We start from the raw sequence: 16,232 nt of genomic DNA on the forward strand, positions 1-16,232 counted from the left end.
CTCATGCTCAAATGTCCTAATTCTCTGACATCCCCCAAACAACCTTTCATCTTAAAGGTTAAAGGCCCTTCCTTCTCTGGCATGGCTGGGAGTGGCTACAATTCTTGGGCTGCCTGTGCAGCCCAGGGACCAATGCCCATCTGGAAGGAAATAATGCTTTTAGTCAATGGACAGTTTAGGAGAATGTGTGGGTTTTCTGAAGAATTGCACAATTCCCTTAGGATCGCAGCAACATTTTGGAGGAGGCGTTTGTACAGCTAGTCAGAAAGTATCAACTCAGTGGGAAATTGTGTCAGAGGGAAGGTAAGGCTTTGGTTGGTACTCCTGAGAGGTAGTGAGTATGGTGAAAACAATCTGGGCTTTGAAATCAAACAGGCATTCTAATCCCTGCCTGAACACATACTGGCTGGGTGACCTTGAGCAAGTTATTTAACTTCTCTGGGCTCCAATTCCTACCTACCTTGCAGAGTTGTTGTAAGGATCATCACTGCGTAGCATGTGAAGTGTCTACCCTGTGTATGCCCATCACATAGGCCCAATACAGTCATTATTTGGACTTTTTTTTCCCTTCTATGATAAACTTGACTTAGAAATGTAAGTCAGGCCGGGCGTGGTGGCTCACGCCTGTAATTCCAGCACTTTGGGAGGTCGAGGCGGGAGGATCTTGAGGTCAGGAGATCGAGACCATCCTGGCTAACACGGTGAAACCCCGTCTCCACTAAAAATACAAAAAATTAGCCGGGTGTGGTGGCGGGCGCCTGTAGCCCCAGCTACTCGGGAGGCTGAGGCAGGAGAATGGCGTGAACCCAGGAGGTGGGGCTTGCAGTGAGCCAAGATCGCGCAACTATACTCCAGCCTGGGCAATAGAGCGAGACTCCGTCTCAAAAAAAAAAAAAAAAAAAGAAAAATAAATATAAGTCTATAGGTTTGCTTTCACACTGAGGGGTCCTGACTGGGAGACTGACTGCATTTAATGCCTCCAATTAATAGCTTCCTATATCCTGCAACTTTGTATCTGCCCCCATTCTGACACTGGGCTTGGCTATGTCACTTTGGCCAATGGGATGTTAGCAAACAGGCTGCCAGCCATAAACTTGAAAAGTATGTATGCATTTCCACTTGTTTCCATGCATGGCTGGGCTTGCTCGCTCCTGTACCTCTGCCATGGCCTGAGAGTGAGACGAGGCTAGCTGCTGGAGGGATGTGAAAGACTTGTGGAGAAAGCGAAGCCTTCCCAGCTGATTGGCCAGCTGATCAGAGAAACATGAGTGAGCCCAGTTGAGAGCAGACTCGTGAGAGATAGAAAGTGGTATTGTTTTAAACCACTAGGTTTTGGAGGTGGTTTGTTATGCAATGGTAGTTAACTGACGTATCTGCAGAGGCCTATGGGAATAATAAGGGTATCACCCTCATCCTACCAATAAGATAATGCCATCATTTTTCTCCCATGAAATTACTTTCTCATAATGAGTTAGCATCAGGGTATCCTTAAACCTGTAATGTTACCAATTACACTGACTTAGGTCCTTGGTTTCTCAAAAAAGAAGAGAACCAAACAATAGTACCAGAAGCATAATGAAACATTTCGGGAAGTACAAGGAACTTAGACAGAAATTTTACATGTGGAACTCACAAAAGATACAGCCTAAATCAGTCTCTGCCAAGGGAACATTTCAATGAGCAAGACAGTTGTTTAATGGCAACTGCAGGAGTGGAAGGTTGATAGAGAAGGATGGTATTCAGAGAAATTAAGGCAAAGAAGAAACTTTCCATAGCTACAAAGTGCCACAGTAACTCTAGATAGAGTCCCTTTTCCTGCCATGATGATGACCACAAGGTGAGCACCAGGACATATACTTTTACTACAAGTTTCATTTCATTTGCATGCTAGGTTCAAAAGCCAGTACATATAATTAAAATGTTGTATAGTTATTCTTGAAAAAAAATTTTTTTTTTTTTTTTTTTTTTGAGATGGAGTCTCGCTCTGTCGCCCAGGCTGGAGTGCAGTGGCACGATCTTGGCTCACTGCAAGCTCCGCCTCCTGGGTTCATGCCATTCTCCTGCCTCAGCCTCCCGAGTAGCTGGGACTACAGGCGCCCGCCACCACGCCCGGCTAACTTTTTGTATTTTTAGTGGAGACGGGGTTTCACCGTGTTAGCCAGAATGGTCTCGATCTCCTGACCTCGTGATCCACCTGCCTCGGCCTCCCAAAGTGCTGGGATTACAGGTGTGAGCCACTGCGCCTGGCCTGAAATTCTTTATATGGCATATAAACCACACTATACAGTCATCCCATAGTACTCATGGGGGATCAGTTCCAGGACACCCCACAGATACCGGAATCTGCAGATGCTCAAATCTCTGACATAAAATGGTGTCATATTTGTATATAACCAATGCACATACTCCCACAATCTCCAGATTACTTATAATATTTAATACAATGTAAATGCTATGTAAATAGTTGCTATACCATATTGTTTAGGGAATAATGACGAGGCAAACAGTCTACACGTGTTCAGTATAGACACAATCATCCTTTTTTTTTCCTTGAATATCTTCTATCTACAATTGGTTGAATCCACAGATGCGGAGGAATGACTGTATATGGTTTTGTAGTTATAACCAATAATTCAAATGTATAATAAAAAGTATGATACGTGTGTTTTCTGTTTTTAAAAGCAAATACACAATTCTTATAAATTAAGCATGTAATTAATGTGACTGCATTTAGTGCCAAAGTACTTGTGGAAGGCACTGGGGCGCAGTGGAAACACTGGCTTTGGCATTAATCCTGACCTCTATCACTTACCAGCTGTATGATGCTGTGCTAGTTCTACTTACCCTCTCTGTTTGCTCATCTGTAAAATGGGATTAAGTTTCAATTTGTAGGGTCAGCTGTGAGAAATAAATGTGATAAAGCACCTAGTCCACTGCTAGGCACACAGATGTTGCTCAACATATGGTATTAATCATTAACACGACAGGAACAATAGGAAACAATAAATGGTCACTGTATTTTACACGAACATGAGTCTCTCATATATGAATCTAAGCTGACTTGTTAGAAATCTTAATCTCTCCCCTCAACCCCATGAAGTCATTCCCTAAATTCCCAAAATAATCTCTGCCTTTTTCTATGTCATGCTTTTGCTAAAGGGGATCCCTTGCTTAAAATCCACTTTCTTCTCATGTTTACCAATGAGTAGCTGAGATGAAAGGCCCAATTTAAGTCCAACCTCCTCCAGGCTTTCTCCTACAGAGTCCCTCTTGTAATTCACTTCTCCTCTCCCATCTCCTCCTCGTACACTGTGCCTTGGTTACAGTAGTTGTGCCTTCTATTTAATTTATTTACCTGTATCTTCTGTCCCTTCTACAAGAGGCAGGTGCCAGGCCTGATTCCTGTCTGGATCCCTCATGGAGCAGCACAGGGCCTGGCTTGAGGCATGGGCTCAGCTGGGCATGTGGTAGAGAACTCAGGTTTGCTAGGTGTCCCCATGGCAATGCAGCCATCAGGCAGTCCAATGAGACACTGCTTGAAATTACTGCTTCCTACAGAGAAAGGCCCATCTGTCCACCTGACCTCCAGAATGGTTCCAATCTTAACCGCGTTAGAGTAAAAGACTGCATTCTTTAGGGATTATGAGATGCCCCCAGTTAACCGAAATAATGTGACTCTCCCTAGAGCCAAAATGGTACACAAAATAAATGAGATTAGCCATCACTGGAAGTGACCTTACAGGACAGGTTGTCTTCCCAGTTAAAGCAAGAAACACAGGGCCTGAAAAGCTAATTAAGCTCTAATTGAAGCTGCCCCCAGGACATTAGAGATACAAAGCACTTAGCTCAAGGGATCCAGGCAGTAGGCACTCAATCTACTATCTAAGCCCCTTGGCTGTTCTGTTCTAAGTCTACATTGAAGACTAGTTTATCCACTGTCCTCTCTGAGTTTGGTACACTTGAGTCCTTCTTTCAGGCCCAGGCAGTTTGAGAAGGCCACTCCTAAAGCTGATGTCTTAACTCTAGGGCCTGGTGCCTGCCCCTGGGTATGATGCCTTGTGGAACTGGGAACTTTTTTCTGCTATTTTCATTTCCGCTTTAATTGCTAGAGGGTGATAAGAATCCCAAGCCCTAGAGATGTTATATTTAGTCAGTAATGCCACTGGTTCCTTCAAATTTTTGCTTTGGCAGAGAATGGCTCTTGGTTCAGAGTTCCCTTTGACTGTGATCTGCTGCCATTTTCCAAATTCTGGCATTCATGAACCCTTATGCCCTGAAAAGTCAGTCAACCCAGACTTTCAATCAGCTGCTCCCAAGCTGTATTTTTAGCACCTGGCACAGTATTCCTACACAAAGAACATAATCAGCAAATGTTCATCGAATGAATGAAAACTCCAACCATTTTTCTTCATCACAAAGGCTGATGGAACTGATTCTTGAATCCAGCAGCCCGTTGTTCTTGCTCACCTCAGTTTAAATTTCAGAGACTCTGAGGATGCAGGTCTAGCCTTAGGCAAAAGATGAGGTAAGAAAAATTCTGGGGGTTCTACTGATTTTGGATCTCCTCAAAAAAGCTCCAAGATAATTTTTCTTCACTCTAAGCAAAACCAGAATCTCTGGAGAGTGTGAGATTACTCACAGGAGATCCATGCTGTAGCATGCACTGCCCCAGAGCAGTGAAGGGGCCAAGTGAGCTCTAGGTACACTCCAGGGCCTAGGGGGCTGGCATCTGTAGCCATTAAAACCATTATCTCTGCTTCCTTACCAGATCAGGCCCAAGACTTTTTTGCCTTGACCTGAGAAGCATTAACTTAGGGCATTCTAGTTTTTCCTGGATAAAAGAGAGATAAAATCCAAGGAAGAGGAAGCCACTTTTTTTCATGGAACACCATTTTTTAACTGAAAGAATGACTTACTATTTAGACTTGGGAATTGGCAGACATTTTCTCAAAAAAATGAACAATGAATAAAATTAGCCTGTCATTTCAAGGAAAACAACTGACAGTATTTATAGTCAATGATATAAAACGCAAGCTTTCAAGTGAAGATTAGAATTCTGAAACTTTTGTCCACCACCATGAGTTTCACAGCTGCTAAATACTTGAAGACTTTTCTGATGAAATTGGTGATGATATTAACAAATGTTATCTTTTGGTACTGTAAAATGAAATGGAAAACATTTGGAAGATCTGCAAAATCCAGTGAGCCTATTTTCCAAATGACCAAAGCATGATGGATTCAAAGCACTGGTTTGACCAATAGATTTTAGTGTAAATGAGTATGAAGACTTCATTGATAAGGGCTCAAATTTAATACTGGAAATTATCTGGCAAGGCTACTGAAACACTCCTCTTTTTTTCACTTACATATTTGTGTGAGGTTGGATATTTTTTCATATACTTCAACCAAAACAATGTATTGCAACAGACTGAATACAGAAGCATATATGAGAAGCCAGCTTTAGTCTATTAAGCCAGATGGAAAGTAATTTGCAAAAATGAAAAGAAGACCATTCTTCTAATTTTTTTTTTTAAAGATGAAATCTCGCTCTGTCACCCAGGCTGGAGTGCAGTGGTATGATCTCAGCTCACTGTAACCACCACCTCCTGGGTTCAAGCGATTATCCTGCCTCGGCCTCCCAAGTGGCTAGGATTACAGGCACCTGCCAATACGCCTGGCTAATTTTTTTTTTTTTTTTTTGAGACGGAGCCTCGCTCTGTCGCCCAGGCTGGAGTGCAGTGGCGCGCGATCTCCGCTCACTGCAAGCTCCGCCTCCTGGGTTCACGCCATTCTCCTGCCTCAGCCTCCCAAGTAGCTGGGACTACAGGTGCCTGCCACTACGCCCGGCTAATTTTTTGGATTTTTTAGTAGAGATGGGGTTTCACTGTGTTAGCCAGGATGGTCTTGATCTCCTGACCTTGTGATCTGCCTGCCTCAGCCTTCCAGAGTGCTGGGATTACAGGCGTGAGCCACTGCGCCCGGCGCCTGGCTAATTTTTGTATTTTCAGTAGAGACAGGGTTTCACCATGTTGGCCATGCTGGTCTCGAATTCCTGACCTCAAGTGATCCGCCTGCCTTAGCCTCTCAAAGTGCTGGCATTACAGCATGAGCCACCACGCCTGGCCATTCTCCTAATTTTGTTTTGGAAAATATAGCTTTCATTAAAAATTGTTATGTTAACATGATAGCTTCAATACTGTCTTTCTTAAATGAATTAGTGACAAAATCTTTTAAAACTTTCTCAGCTTTAATATTTAATTTGGTAAATATCAATAGATATCAACAACATAAACAAAGGCTCAAAGGCCGGGCACGGTGGCTCAAGCCTGTAATCCCAGCACTTTGGGAGGCCGAGACAGGCGGATCATGAGGTCAGGAGATCGAGACCATCCTGGCTAACACAGTGAAACCCCGTCTCTACTAAAAAAATACAAAAAACTAGCCGGGCGTGGTGGCAGGCGCCTGTAGTCCCAGCTACTTGGGAGGCTGAGGCAGGAGAATGGTGTAAACCCGGGAGGCGGAGCTTGCAGTGAGCTGAGATCCGGCCACTGCACTCCAGCCTGGGCGACAGAGCGAGAATCCTCTCAAAAAAAAAAAAAAAAAAAAAAAAAAAAGGCTCTTTGGGTTCCTCAATCATTTTTAGGAATACATAAGGGTCTCCTGAGGTTGGAGAACTGCTCAAGCCCAAGTGACGGACGTTGCAGTGAGCCAAGACTGCACCACTGTACTTCAAACTGGGTAACAGTGAGAGCCTGTCTCAAAAAAAAAAAAAAAAAAAAAAAAAAAAAAAAAGCTCTTTGGGGGCATGACTCAGTTTTCTGGCTTGGCCTTTCTATCCCCAATTTGGGAATAACCCATTGCCAGACCAGACAGCTGTCAAGGACTACTCTGAAGCTGGATTGAATTTCCAGCACTCAACTTGGCCTCATTCATCCATGGATTCTTTTTCATCTCCAGGGTTTGTATATGTTTGTACAGGATTTCCCCAAGACACATGCTGTATCTAACCAGCTGCCCTGCAACAGATCCCAAATTCTATTTTGAAATGGCCCACTGGAGCACTCTACTCTCGAGGCACCCAACTCCAAGAGCCTCTCTGTCACCAAGGCAGGCAGAGGACAACACCAGCAGCTAAAATTCCCTTTCAGAAGCAGAGAAAATGATCAATCCTCAGCCTAGAAAAACTCATTGTCATAGTTAACATCACTCACTCTTCCATTCACCCATTCATTCCCTCATTCAACATTCTCAAATTCCGTATCTCCTGCCAATTGTGCTAAGTGCTGGGAAACATCTATCCTTGACAATTCCTATTCATTCCCTAAGATTCTGGTCAAAGGTCAGTGAAGCTTTTGCTGGTCAAGCTAAGCACAACTGATTCTATTTAATACAGCATCATCAAAATGTGCCATAGATGTATTCTGTCTGTTCCTAAATTCCTGGTAGAATGTAAGCTCTCTGGGGGCAGGGTGTGGACCTTGGTCATTTAAGTATGCCCAGGAACCTAACTTGGCTTGGGCCTGGCACATTGCAGGCATTCACTGAATAAACAAATGAAAGCATAAAGCCCACCTGGCTCATGTCTCAGCTTTTCAACACAAAGGCAGAATGTAAAACAGAGTCAAACCAGTGCATTTCCCAACATGCTATAAGTCACTCTGAGCCACTGATGAGAGGGCAATCAGTGAGAAGAATCTCAGACCATTCTAATGCTGACAATCAGAGCTGCAGTTAATTCTTAAGAGAGCTGACACAACCCTACCTCAGTGCCCTGGAGCTGTTACCCAAACTTCCATGCAGGCTGTGGGCTCAGGCCCTTCCAGGAGGTAGAACAGCTGTTTCACACTGTAAGACTAGTCAGTGGAGAATCCTTTCTGGTTGTACAAGCTCGGTTGGGAGTGAGTCTCTCTGATCCTAGTGACCTTAACCCTAAAACTTTCTCAGTTTTAATATCCCCACAAGGCTAGCTCATCTGCTGAACTGCCTCCTGGGTGCAATCAGCCACAAGGAGGGCCAAAGCCGCAGATTTACCTGAATCCTCAGGTCAAACTGCTACTCTGCTACTGTAATCCCAGCACACGTTACTCATGGAGGAGGAAGAGCATGAACTTTGGGGATGAGACACACAGTTTTGAGTTCAAATCCCAATTGTCGTTTTCAATATGATCTTGGAATATTACTCAATTTCTTTGAGCCTCAATTTCCTCATTTATGAAATGGGAATAAAACCATATTTTACAGAGTTGTGAGGACAGAAGGAAATAAATTATGTAAAGTACCTGGCCTGGGCCTGGCACAAAGTAGGTGCTCAATACCCGTTAGTTTCTTTCCTCTTCTGCCCTGGAAGAAATGACAGGGAAACTTACTAAGTGAGACTTGCCCAAACCAAATTTATTTCTTGAAGCAAAGGACAGAAGGACTAGACAAGTGACTTCAAGGCCTCTTTGAACCCCCAGCTCCTTGTTTTCTGGCTATAACTTCCTAATAAAACCTTCAGTGTTTGCAGTTCCACCAGCCCCTTCTTTCTGCCTTAGTTTCCCTACATCATTTTTCACAGTAGATAGATCTACTTGTAGCTACCACTTGTGCTAAGCATGCTAAGAATGGAGCGGGAAATAATAAAGGGAGCTAAGGGCCTTTGGTGGAGAATGAAGGGGAGATGGACGGCAGCATGTTGGCCCACAGGCTGCGCAACCATGCAGCTGCTGTGCTGGGAGCCACCCAGAGTTTGAAGGACGAAGGCAGGCTCACAGGCACAGAACTGAAGGCACAAACACAGGGCCCTTCTCAAGACATAGCATGCCTCTCCTCAGTCCTTCTCTGTTTCTGCACATCCTGCCAAGAAGGACCAAATACATACAGTAGTCACACCTTCACACATGCTGTTCCTTCTGCCTTTTTTCTCTCTTTTTTTTTAGGCTCGATCTGGGTGTTACATCCTCTTAAGTCCACAGGAAGAATGAACTTGGCTTTGCTCTGGGATACCCTAACACTTTTTTGTTTAAAAACATATCTCAGGAATAGAGCTTATCAAATATATTCTACTGGTTGAAATCTGTCCTTTCCACAATACTGTGAGCTTTTCAAGGGCACAGCCTGTGTCCCACAAGTCACTGTATTGCAGTCATTCAGCAGAGCCTGTAGCACAGAGTAGGCACAGGTAAGTGTTTGGATACACAATGGAAGATTAGCAGTTGGCAAATATCATTAATAGATCAGAACTGGGGGAAGGTTTTTTGTTCTGTTTTGAACTAAGGTGGTTTCTATTCTTGCTTATGGAAAAGCTCCTCCCTGGGAAGCTCATTGTTTGAATACCCTAGGTCTTCTCAAAGATCCCCCTGGCACCCTCGATTCAGCAGCTCCCAGACCCAGCCACATGTCGGAGTCACTTGGGGACAATTCAACAATAGACACCTGGGATCCAGACCTGGAGGCTGATTCTGTAAGTCTGGGATAGGGTCCAGCAAAGCACAGGGGATCTGATGATTATTAGGTTGGGGCAAGGGAGAGGTGGAATCAAGCAATCACAGCTGTCTCTCCCACTGAGAATTACTTCTTCACGTGCTATCAGAGAATGTATTGAAGCCCATGACGTTCTCTTTCCTGCTTAAAACCTTTCATTGATTCCTCACCACCTAGAGGATAAAGCCCAAACCTCTTGGTGTGGTTTTCAAGAACCCTGCTAGCCCCTTCAGCCAGATCTCTCTCGACTCTCCAAGTGAGTGGGGTTCGCCCTGGGTCTTTGTACAAGTTCCTTCCTTTGTTTGGACTCTTTTCTCCCACCTTGTTCTCTGGAGAACCTTGAAGACTTAGCTCTGAGAAGCATTCTCTGACCCATCTTCCTCTAGGTTACGTCTTGGGCAACCCCGACACCAGCTGCCTCTCGTGTTAAGCACACAGCACTTGTTGGACACTAACATTAACCTTGTACAACTGGATTGTCTTGTTTTTTCTTTTGAGATGGAGTCTCACTCTGTCGCCCAGGCTGGAGTGCAGTGGCACGATCTCGGCTCAGTGCAAGCTCCACCTCCCAGGTTCACGCTATTCTCCTGCCTCAGCCTCCCAAGTAGTTGGGACTACAGGTGCCCGCCACCACGCCCGGCTAATTTTTTTGTATTGTTAGTAGAGACGGGTTTCACTGTGTTAGCCAGGATGGTCTCCATCTCCTGACCTTGTGATCCGCCCACCTCAGCCTCCCAAAGTGCTGGGATTACAGGCGTGAGCCACCACGCCTGGCCTGGATTGTCATTTTATACATAAGAAAACAAACCAAGAGGCTGAAACACTTCCAAAGGCCACTTAATAGGGTCCAGGATGGCCGGGCACGGTGGCTCACACCTGTAACCTCAGCACTTTGGGAAGCCGAGGCGGATGGATCACAAGGTCAGGAGATCGAGACCACAGTGAAACCCCGTCTCTACTAAAAATACAAAAAATTAGCTGGGAGCGGTGGCGGGCACCTGTAGTCCCAGCTACTCAGGAGGCTGAGGCAGAATGGTGTGAACCCGGGAGGCGGAGCTTGCAGTGAGCCAAGATCGCACCACTGTGCTCCAGCCTGGGCGACGGAGACTCCATCTCAAAAAAAAAAGTGTCCAGGATTTGAACCTTTATTCAGAAGAAGCCGATGCTATATCTCCTAGCATCACTGCAATTACTATACACACGTTCTCTAGACTATGAGCCCCTTGTGGGAAGGGACTATGTCTGATTCACTTCTGCATGCGCAGCTAGCCCAGGCCTGGCACAGAGCTGGGATCGGTTAATATTTGCACAATAAATGCCATGTGAGATAAGACTGGGCATCACAGCATGCGAATGGCTGGCCTAAATGAACGAATAACTGCCAACCTGGCCCAGTTTGGGGGTAGATAAGAACGAAGTGGTAGAATCCTCACTTATTAGAATTTAGTTTAACAGCCAGGCATTGAGTATATAAGGACCACAGGACCACACACAGTATATACCCCCCAAATAAATTAAAACATAGACCCTGCTCTAAAAACTTCTAGATGAGGTAAGTAAAGGTGTTAGGATCATCTATCTGATATCAGAAATTAAAATTTAAAACTCAGCTGGGTGCAGTGGCATGCACATGTAGTCCCAGCTATTTGGGAGGCTTAAGGAGAAGTATCACTTGAGTCCAGGAGTTTGAGGATAGCCTGAGCAACATAGCAAGATCCTATCTCTAAATAAAAATAAATAAATAAAATCCTAAGTCGGTAAGTCTTCATTTTCAAAGGTCTTTTGACATTTTTTTTTTTTTTTTTTTTTTTTTTGAGACGGAGTCTCGCTCTGTCGCCCAGGCTGGAGTGCAGTGGCACAATCTCGGCTCACTGCAAGCTCCGCCTCCCGGGTTCACGCCATTCTCCTGCCTCAGCCTCCCGAGTAGCTGGGACTACAGGCGCCCGCCCCTGCGCCCGGCTAATTTTTTCTATTTTTAGTAGAGACGGGGTTTCACCATGGTCTCGATCTCCTGACCTTGTGATCCGCCCACCTCGGCCTCCCAAAGTGCTGGGATTACAGGCGTGAGCCACCACGCCCGGCCCGGTCTTTTGACATTTTTACTGAGTGAGTCTCTACTGGCTTACAAAGAAGAACTAGAGGTGGCAGGGATCCCCTCAGTATCATTTCCTCCTACTGACAATGGAAGTTGTGCAGGCTGGGCAGGCAGTGATTCTAAGGGGGAGGTCCCCAAAGATAGGAACTGTCTTATCCATCTGTGCACCCCAAATAAAGGTCCTGGCACAGAGGTTGTTTTGATATCTGCTGAGTGAACTAAACATAATGAGATGGTTTTATTAAAGATACTGACTAATCATCTGCTATAAGATACTGACTAATCAATTTCTTGAGGGAGCAGTGGGAGAATCGGATCTCTAGAGTCCCTTTAAACTAGACTGGGCAAAGGCCCAGAGGACGATGTGGAGGGGAACAAGAGGTGGACAAGGGTAGGATGAGCTCACCTCTCCTCACCAACTGCTGGTTTACATCCTAGCAAGTCTCCTGGGGGCTTACTGAGTGTACCTGGATTACAAACTGAGTGGTCCAAGAGAGACGAAAGACAGCTAGCAGAACTAATAGGCCAGAACACTCAGGCTTTGTATGGCCACCTGGCACAGCTCCTGCCACCTCTCTTAGGTGAGGCGCCTCTATGTACTAGCTGCTACATAGGTTGCTTCTCTTGTGAACTATTATTTATTTTTTATTTTTTAAGAAGAAGGAGATGGGGTTTCCCTCTGTCCCCCAGGCTGGGGTGCAGTGGCGTGCACTTGAAGTCCTGGGTAACTTGAACTTCTGGTTTCAAGCAATCCTCCCGCCTCAGCATCCCAAGTAGCTGAGATTATAGGTGTGCACCCATGCCCAGCTAAGTTTTGGTTTCCTTTTTTTTGTAGAACCAGAGAGCTTACTATGTCACCAAGGCTGGTCTCAAACTTCTGGCCTCAAGGGATCCTCCTGCCTCAGCCTCCCAAAGTGCTGGGATTACAGGCGTGAGCCACCAAGGCCTCTTGTGAAGTTCCTGATGGGGTCAGAGAGAAGCAACTTGCGGAGTCACAAAGCTAGGAGGCTAAGCTGGGAATTCAAGTCTCTAAACACCACTCCCCACTGCCTCCCACAATTGCTTTTTCAGTTGTTCCTTGTTTGTTTGTTTTTTCCTTTGCTAATAAGGTAGTAACTGTTTCAGCCTTCTTGTGCTGTAAACAAGGATTTGGGTTGTTAGGAAACAGATCAATGTGGTTTAGTGGCCTGAAACAATTGAGAGTTAAGCCATTTGGGATCCCAGTTAAACTCAAGGTCCTGCTTTAAATGTGTACAGGTTATGCAAATGAGTGAAGGGGCCTGGGAAAAACCAGAAGAGGCCTAAGGAGCACATGTTGTCTAAAAGGGCCAAATGCTACTCAGAGACTACTGATTACTGCCTTGTGGAAAAGTGGACCCAGCATCACCATATCTTTAGTTTAAAAAGAGCCCCAAATCCAAATGTGTGGGAAACCTTTTGATCTTTAAAATATGGTCTCAAATGAAAATACAAACAGAAACAAAACAATGTGTGAGCTGGGGCATTCCAACAAGCCTGTGGACTGGGAGTGGTCTCATTTGCCACCTTGGGATTCAGTTTGGTGTATGACACTGAGTTTCATCTTCCTTATCCACTCTGTATATGTAAGACAGGGCTATGAGTGGCAGTGAGAGCCAGAGAACCTCAACAAAGACACGCTTGCACGCAGAGCAATGACTGAACCCTACCTTTCTACTAGGTGCTTTGCACCAGGGCACAAAAGCCTGCTTCCAGACCCCACCCCCGGTCAAAGTGGGGCATAATCAGAACCGAATTTACCAGTTTGTTTCCCTTCTTTGGGGCTGTAGTTTAAAAAAAAAAAAAAAAAGACTTGTTAAAAATCCCCCAAACTACCTAAGAGTCCTTTTCTTTTCTTTTGTCTAACACCTATAGCTGGAGTCATTTGGGCAAATGTTTAGTTGCTCTGAGTTTCTGTTTCTTCATCTGAAAAATGGGGTAATAATATTTATATCCTCTAGTTTGTTGATCAACATTTGTTAACCACCAGGCACAAGGGTACAATGGTGACTGACATGGCTCCTGAACTCACAGAGTTCACAAATAAAAACAGATAATCAAATCAATGGTCAATTCATCATATGTGTGCTAAATGCTGCGGAGAAATACAGCGGAGGGGGGAAGATTATAAGTAAGGTATGTAAAGTGCCCGGCACAAATAAATGAATCAGTAGGTCAAGCAGTGGAGTAGATAAGAACATGGTAGGAAACTAGATGTCAAAGCAATTGATGAAGCTTAGAGCTCTTGGCAAAGTTATATCCTCAATAAAAACTGAATGGTTGAGCCATCATCCAAGCTTTCTGGCATCTCTATGTGGCAGAGACCCTAAAGTATTCTATGGTCTGCTGAATGAGAAGAAGAGAAGACAACAGCTTCCCGGCTCTCCCTTCTCCCACTCTCCCTTTTTGGGTAACAGCACTCCCAGGGGGTTCCCAGAGTAGGCTGGTGGGGGAAGCAGCCTCAGGGTTGGCAGCTAGACCCAGTAGGGGTCTGGGGTCCCACCTGGGGAGTCTCCTGGAAGCAGTGTCAGCCTAGGATAGGAGATGGGGATGGGGATGAAGGTGGAGCTTCTGACACTCAATAAGTGGTGACATTTTCATTAATTAAAAACCTTATTGTGATCTGAGACACAAGGAAATCAGCATGAAAACTGGGTTACAATAAGCACGGGTTCTGGACTGATTCATTTTCTCTCTCATTCACCTAGTTATTTTTACTCTGTGTTAGCAAGGCCCTGGGCCAGGCGTGGAGGATCAGAGATAGATGGCACGGCCTGTGTCCCTGCGGAGTTCACAGTCCAGGGCAGGCAACAGACATATCAACAGAACGTTTCATCACAGAAAGGGGAGTGCTACCAGAGGGAGGCACAGAGGGCTGTGGGCACAGAGAGGGCACCTGACGCAACTGGGGAGGTCAGGGGAGGCTTTGTAGGAAGGTACCCCAAATGGCAACCCCACTCACATGCACAATTCCAGAGATTCTACTAGAAGGCTGTCAAGAGCCATGCCTTCTGGCTGCACCAGCCTCCCAGAGTCCCCTGCTGCCCGATGCAGTGTCTGCAGAGCCAAACGCATCTTCCGCCACGCCTCATCCTCATCCGGCGCCGCATCCGACCCTCCAAGACTCCTGCAGGAGCCTGCCTTCCTGGGCAGGCTCAGCCAAAAGACCAACTCAAAACTCTTTTGTCAGAGCAAGCTTAGGGAGAGCCACCCAGCCCCGAGTGCCACAACCCTCCCAGAGCAACCGTGGCCCATGTCACCCCCGCCTCTCAGTGAACATTGGCAGGGTACCCCCCATTATCTCCTTTGCTCAAAAGAAAGTGACCTTCTTCCAGGTGGCAAGCTGGAAGCTTTGGAGAATCCTCCTACTGTTCACTCTCAGCAGGAGTCTCCAAACCCGGGATCTCAGGGTCGGGGTGGGCCGCCTTGCGGGGCAGGGGAAGGGAGAAAGGGCAGGTTCTGCTGGGTTTCCACCTCAGTGCAGAAACCCCACCAAAAACTCTTCCGGCCAGCCTGGCTGTCTGCTCCGACTGCTCTGCTGGGTATGGCGAGGAGGTGCCAGGAGACACAGCTGCTGAGGGGCCGCGGCTGCAGGCGGTGCAGGGGACGGAGTGGAGCCGTTCCCGAGGGGAGAGGGAAGAGGCTGCAGCCGTCCAGTCCCAGAGCCCCGAGATGGCCTGTGGCTGAGGGAGCAGGTGGGCCCAGGGGGAGGTGGCGGGCCGAGAGAGGAGCTGCGGCCTCGGGATCACAGCCCAGTCCCAGTGTGGGTGTACGGCCGGACGTTAGCCTCTGCTCCAGGCCGGAGGCGGCGGGGAGAGGGGAGCAGCTTCAGCCTAGTCGCAGGAGCGCGTACCGAGCCTCGGCTTTGGGGAGAGGGGTCCGGCCTCCATTCCCGCCCCGGGGGAGAAAGCTTCGGCGCCGGACCCGGGGGAAGGCTGCTGCCCCAGCCGCGGCAGGATGGCCCATCCCCAACCCCGCCCCACTCCCGCTCCCGCTCGGGGGAGGTGAAAGCGCCCGGGCCGCCGAAGTCGCCTCGCTCGCTCCTACCTGCGGGCCGGGCACCAGGTTGGGTTCGTCGTCCTCCCTGGAGCCGTCGCGATCGGGCTCCGCCGGCGCCTCCGGGGGGCCTGCACCCGCTCCCGCCTCCAGGCTTGGCGGCGGCGGGGGCTCGGGCGCCTGGGGCTTCTGCGGCCCCGCGGCCCGAGCCCGCTCGCGCCTACCCGCGCCGCCGCTCGGCCTGCTCCGCCTCCGAGTCATGCTGCCGCTCGCGCCGCTCCCTCGCTCCACACGCCGCGCCGCCGCCGCCGCCGCCGCCGCCGCCGCTACCGCTCCCCTCACAGGACAACAGCCAATATGGCGGCGCCCGGCTCCCCCCTCCGCCTGCTGCCAGCAGGTCAGAGGGCACGCGGAGTCCGCGCCGCCGCACTAGCCCCCGAGGCAGCCTGCGCCATTTTGAATAAGGTCACCACCCGGAGTTCCGTGGGAGAAAAGCCTGGTGGGGAGACGCCCTTCCCCCTACGCGGGACGGGAAGGATGCTACCTGCTGGAGGAACGCGTGTAACGCGGTGGTAATCGCGGTGCAGCACCCTAGCACTTAATAATTGCCTGTTAAATGGATGAGTGAATTAATTTCTATAGTGTTACAATAATACTTTCA

The 16,232-nt window shown here is 47.4% G+C and overlaps 1 protein-coding gene across 17 annotated transcripts in view; it reads right to left on the minus strand.

The window, feature by feature from the left end:
• Positions 1-15,930, minus strand: part of FAM193B (family with sequence similarity 193 member B) — a 35,511-nt gene extending 19,581 nt beyond the window's left edge. For 2 of the 17 annotated variants that reach the window (XM_078004084.1, XM_015141471.3), the window contains exon 1: positions 15,623-15,930. In XM_078004084.1, coding sequence (XP_077860210.1) covers positions 15,623-15,832 — 210 coding nt within the window. In that variant the 5' untranslated portion in view covers positions 15,833-15,930. 17 annotated transcript variants of the gene reach the window in all.
• Positions 15,931-16,232: the final 302 nt, after the last annotated feature.

This window comes from Macaca mulatta, chromosome 6 (assembly GCF_049350105.2).
Source record: "Macaca mulatta isolate MMU2019108-1 chromosome 6, T2T-MMU8v2.0, whole genome shotgun sequence".
Lineage (NCBI taxonomy): Eukaryota > Metazoa > Chordata > Mammalia > Primates > Cercopithecidae > Macaca > Macaca mulatta.